Genomic DNA, 4,474 nt, shown 5'->3' with positions numbered 1-4,474 from the left:
CCCCCCTTGTGTGAGTTGTGCGAATATATTTACGGATTTTTGAGGCTTTTTATACAGGTAAACATCCGAAGAGGTTGACATGTATGAGCCCTGCCAAATTTCATGTTGATCGGTGCAGCCGTTTTTGTGCTACAGCTGACCAAAAATCACTGTAAAAAAAACAATACGAAAACAATATGACCCGATGATCATATGATCCCGTTTATGCTTCGCGTGCAGGGGTCATAATAAGCCCACTGTGTGAAGATCCTGCTTCAARACCTCTGCTGCAGTGAATTCTACTGATGAGGTTCAGAGGTATTTAAATCCTGGAAGTGAACAGTTCTTTGCTGGAACATTCTGTAATCTTGGATTTTCTTGTTGCARCCTTTTAAACCCTCATGGAGTCTTCTGTCATGACTACCATTACCTGGTCCTTCTCCCTGCCTGCCTGCCTCTGGATGACCTCTCCATAGGAAGCATCTACTCATCTCTCTGCCCTGCCACTCTCCTCCAACACGGACACCCTTCAGATCTCCGGAGCAACTGCCCTCCCATCTAAGCTAGTCTTCCGTGATATCTGACATGGCMGTAAATAATTCACCACCTACCTGTAAATAACACACACTTACCTTTTACCWTCTACTGGTTTCATGGTCATTGTCAATTCAACCTCATCAGGGTACTAATTAGATATTGTTCTATTGCCCACCCCTTTTCTGTGGCTGTGTCCAAAACGAGAGGCTGGGTCCTCCGAAGGACCRGGCCTACCCGGTCGAGGTGGACTGGGTCCTTGGTAGATCGTGAAAACAGGAAAAAACTGTTTGTGAATTTGGACGGTCTAGCCTCCAGTCCTTACCCCGGCGTATGTCATCTCGCCTAGCAACCGTGATGACACTAAGCAGACACAAAATTAGATCAAAATTAGAAAAATATCAATATATCAGTGTTATTAATATCACAAAATAATATAATTAACTTAAATGTAATATTTGAAGAACTAATGGACTCGCCGTAGGCACATGTTCATTTTGCTACATAAGTTTGTTTTTTCTGACAAAAATAATATTTAAAAAAATGTCTATACGAATGATAAAAGTATTAAAAATACAACCTCTTGAAATTTTTATTTTTATACCTCTTTATTTTATTTAAAATGTATTTTCTCTCGCTTTGTCCGCCATTACTAGCATAAGAAAATCACCGGCCGGCCCGCAAAGCATTATGGGATATGATGGGCTGAGAAGAATCTGTGAGGTTCACAGGCAGAATGACCCAGGACGCAGGCAAAATCCAAAATGTAACAAGAAGTTTTATTTAAAGGAACATAAAGAGYGCTGTTGTGGGAGCAAAAACTRACAAGGTCWCAGGAGGAACACGGAYGACAGCACAGWACAATGATCGGACACAGACTGAACACAGGACACAGAATGTAAAGGCAAACAAATTAGGGACAACAAGACACACCTGGAGGAGACACAAGAGGAAACAGGTGAGCATGGGCGGGGCTGGAGCAGGGCAGAGATAAACAGAGGAACACTGAAACACTAGAAAACTAAAGCAAAGACACACAGATCATGACAGGATCCATCAGACCAGTCCTTCAATTCGGGCCAAAAGAAGGACACATTTGTCGGCCGCATCTGGAGGAGTCGTTGGTTTTGGACAGCCTTCGTCGCGGTGCTGTGATGTAAGCGGCCGACGAATTCAGCCTTTGGAGGACCCGCCCCCTTGTTTTGGACACAGCCTATATGTATGTGAATGAGTCATGTCTCTTCTTACCCAGATTCCAATCACCATGACAATGACAAAATACGTGACAACCACAGCAATATCAGCAGCTTCCATACGGAGACTGGTGATAGGAGGTACTTCTGTTGTGAATCCAGACGTCCAGTCTACGGGAGAAAAGGGGAAAAAAAAATCACCTATGCAATCATTCATTTTCTGTCAAAGTAGCACTTAATAAAACATAAATATAATTTATGTAGTACTCTAAACATTTTTGTTTGTATTGTTTTGAGTCAACAATTTGTATTTAATTTTGACATATTTGATTTATTTTAGTTGTTTGTGGGAAGCAAACTTTGTTAGGACTCTGATATTAAAACAGTTTTTAGTAAAACGTGTTTAATAAAAAGCCTTAAATATCTTTTTGTTTGTGACAGATTTGTGCTTGTCATGTTTTTGTTTGTTTTATTGTTTTTTGTGAAGAATGCTGCCTTGGTATTGACATGCTACATGTTTACATGCTCAGTGGAACTAACTCACATTTGCTGGAGTGAGCAGTTTGAATGTTACTGCTGGCAGAGGAAGAAAGTAAAAATTAAGTCCTTCAATGACACTAAACATAATATTTGGCTGTGATTGTTAGAGACTAGTTGATGACTCAAAAATAATTTTCTGTTACAGTTYTTGATTTCTCAGTGCTTGTGACAGTAGGCTGGATGGCTGCATTTGGAGTAGCCAGTTTTTAAAAATGACAGCTTATTTTTGTGCACTTGGCTTTTTAAAGTCCATTCTTGGCTGCGCATGTTATTTTGTTGTCCACCTTGGCTCATTTTCTTCACATCTCTGTAAATTTCCCCACATTTTGTCAAGGTCAGTTGAGAGAGTAAACCCAAAGTGCAGGCAGACACGAGGAGTTTTTGTAAAGATAAAACAATATTTGTACTACACAAAACATTCCACAGCATCTGTTTGTAATAGTGATCCATGCTTTTATTACACCTTGGCTGTAGAATTGTAATGTATGCTGGAATCAGTAGGTCTATGGTTGCTCATTTACAAATGATACTGCTCATCTTTTTACCAGTATGAGAAAATTTGATTCCATTACACCAATTTTAAAATTCCTGCATTGGTTACCAATCTATGTTAGAATCGAGTTAAAATAATTTTATTTGTTTTTAATTACCGTAACGGACATCACGCAGTCCTAAACTTAGTAGACTATTAAACTTGTGCAAACGAGTGTTTTCATGCACCAGGCTTTTATTCAGAACAGAAGCACTGACATGCACAGTTGTTAACTCCCCACGGCCAAAGAAAATAGTTTTACTTTTGTCATGAATGTAAACAAACAGTTTCTGAGCTCATGGACCTGCAGCAGCTTTTAATAATGGTGGAGACGTTACTCCCTGGTTAAGCTACAGGTGACAGACGGACTTTTCTTTTGTTTTTTGCGAAGTGGCGCAGGCTGTGAGAGAACGGGAGAAAATGTTCTGTGCTGCTGTGTGTGCGCATGTGTGTAACAGCGCTGCTGTCCCTCCCTCCACTCGGCATTCTAAATGATTGACAGACCACCGACTAACATTTTCGTCCAGTCTCGTCTCGTCAACAAAAACTCACACACATTTCCTCATGTCTGAGTCATCAAAGAGCTATGTTTATTTTGTTACCGTCTTATTATCGTCATGAGAAAAAGTTGAGCTCTCTGATTCATCTAAAATAATAGCTTCATCCAAACCATCAACATGTCTGCTAGATTCCATCCCAACCAGACTGTTCAAAGAAGCATTCCCTTAATTAATATCCACATTTTAGATGTACTTAATTTATCTTTAATGAATGATTATGTGCCACAGAGCTTTAAGGTTGCTGTAGTCAAACCTTTACTTAAGAAACCTGATCTTGATTCAGGAGTTCTGGCCAACTACAGGCCTGTTTCTAATCTCCCATTCATCTCAAAAATTCTTGAGAAAATAGTTGCAAATCAATTATATGAACATCTGGATAYAAATAATCTATATGAGGAGTTTCAGTCAGGGTTTAGAGCTCAACATAGCACAGAAACAGCGCTGGTGAAAGTTACTAATGATATTCTCATGGCATCAGAGAGTGGACTTGTGTCCATTCTTGTCCTTTAGATCTCGGTGCTGCATTTGATACAATTGATCACAATATTTTACTACGTGGACTTGAACTTGATATTGGGATTACAGGAACAGCTCTACAACGGTTTGAGTCTTATTTAACTGACAGATTTCAGTTTGTTAATGTTAATAATGAATCTTCTTCTTACACCAGAGTTAGTCGTGGAGTTGATTTGATTTGATTTGATTTATTTAACAGGAAAAGATTATTAAAAATCAAGCCTGACTCAGCATAATTGCTGTTTTACAGCAGATTCCTGTTCTGCAGTACATAAAACACTCAGAATTACAGCATCACAATCACATCATTATACACCATAGACACAAAGACAAACAAGCAAACCAAATTTCAAAAAGGCAGCATTTGTAAAATAGGATGTCTAAATATGAGCACAACATAAAGTGTCCAGCAGATGGCAGACAAGATTCTTCTTAAAGGGCTGTAGTTTTGAAATGGACTTTATGTTGTGAGGAATGTCATTCCATGCTTTAGTATAAACATAGAAGAAAGACCTCTGGCCTTAACAGTTTTTAATAGTTGGTAATATCAGTTGTCCTTTTGTAACAGATCTAGTTGAATGACTACTTCCAGAATTTGATTTGGGCAGCAATGCACAGAG

The 4,474-nt window shown here is 39.0% G+C and overlaps 1 protein-coding gene across 1 annotated transcript in view; it reads right to left on the bottom strand.

Annotated features, from left to right (window-relative positions):
* The window catches only part of slc5a9 (solute carrier family 5 member 9), a gene marked incomplete in the record, with an annotated part of 52,101 nt that overhangs the window by 20,444 nt on the left and 27,183 nt on the right, over window positions 1-4,474 (bottom strand). Inside the window, 1 exon segment of the mRNA XM_014019416.1 lies at window positions 1,762-1,877. Within this exon segment, the coding sequence (XP_013874870.1) occupies window positions 1,762-1,877 (116 nt within the window).

Source organism: Austrofundulus limnaeus, unplaced genomic scaffold (genome assembly GCF_001266775.1).
Source record: "Austrofundulus limnaeus strain Quisiro unplaced genomic scaffold, Austrofundulus_limnaeus-1.0 Scaffold220, whole genome shotgun sequence".
In the NCBI taxonomy this organism is placed as follows: Eukaryota; Metazoa; Chordata; class Actinopteri; order Cyprinodontiformes; family Rivulidae; genus Austrofundulus; species Austrofundulus limnaeus.
The sequence above is the reverse complement of the archived record's forward strand: the minus strand, read 5'-3'. Positions and strand labels throughout refer to the sequence as shown.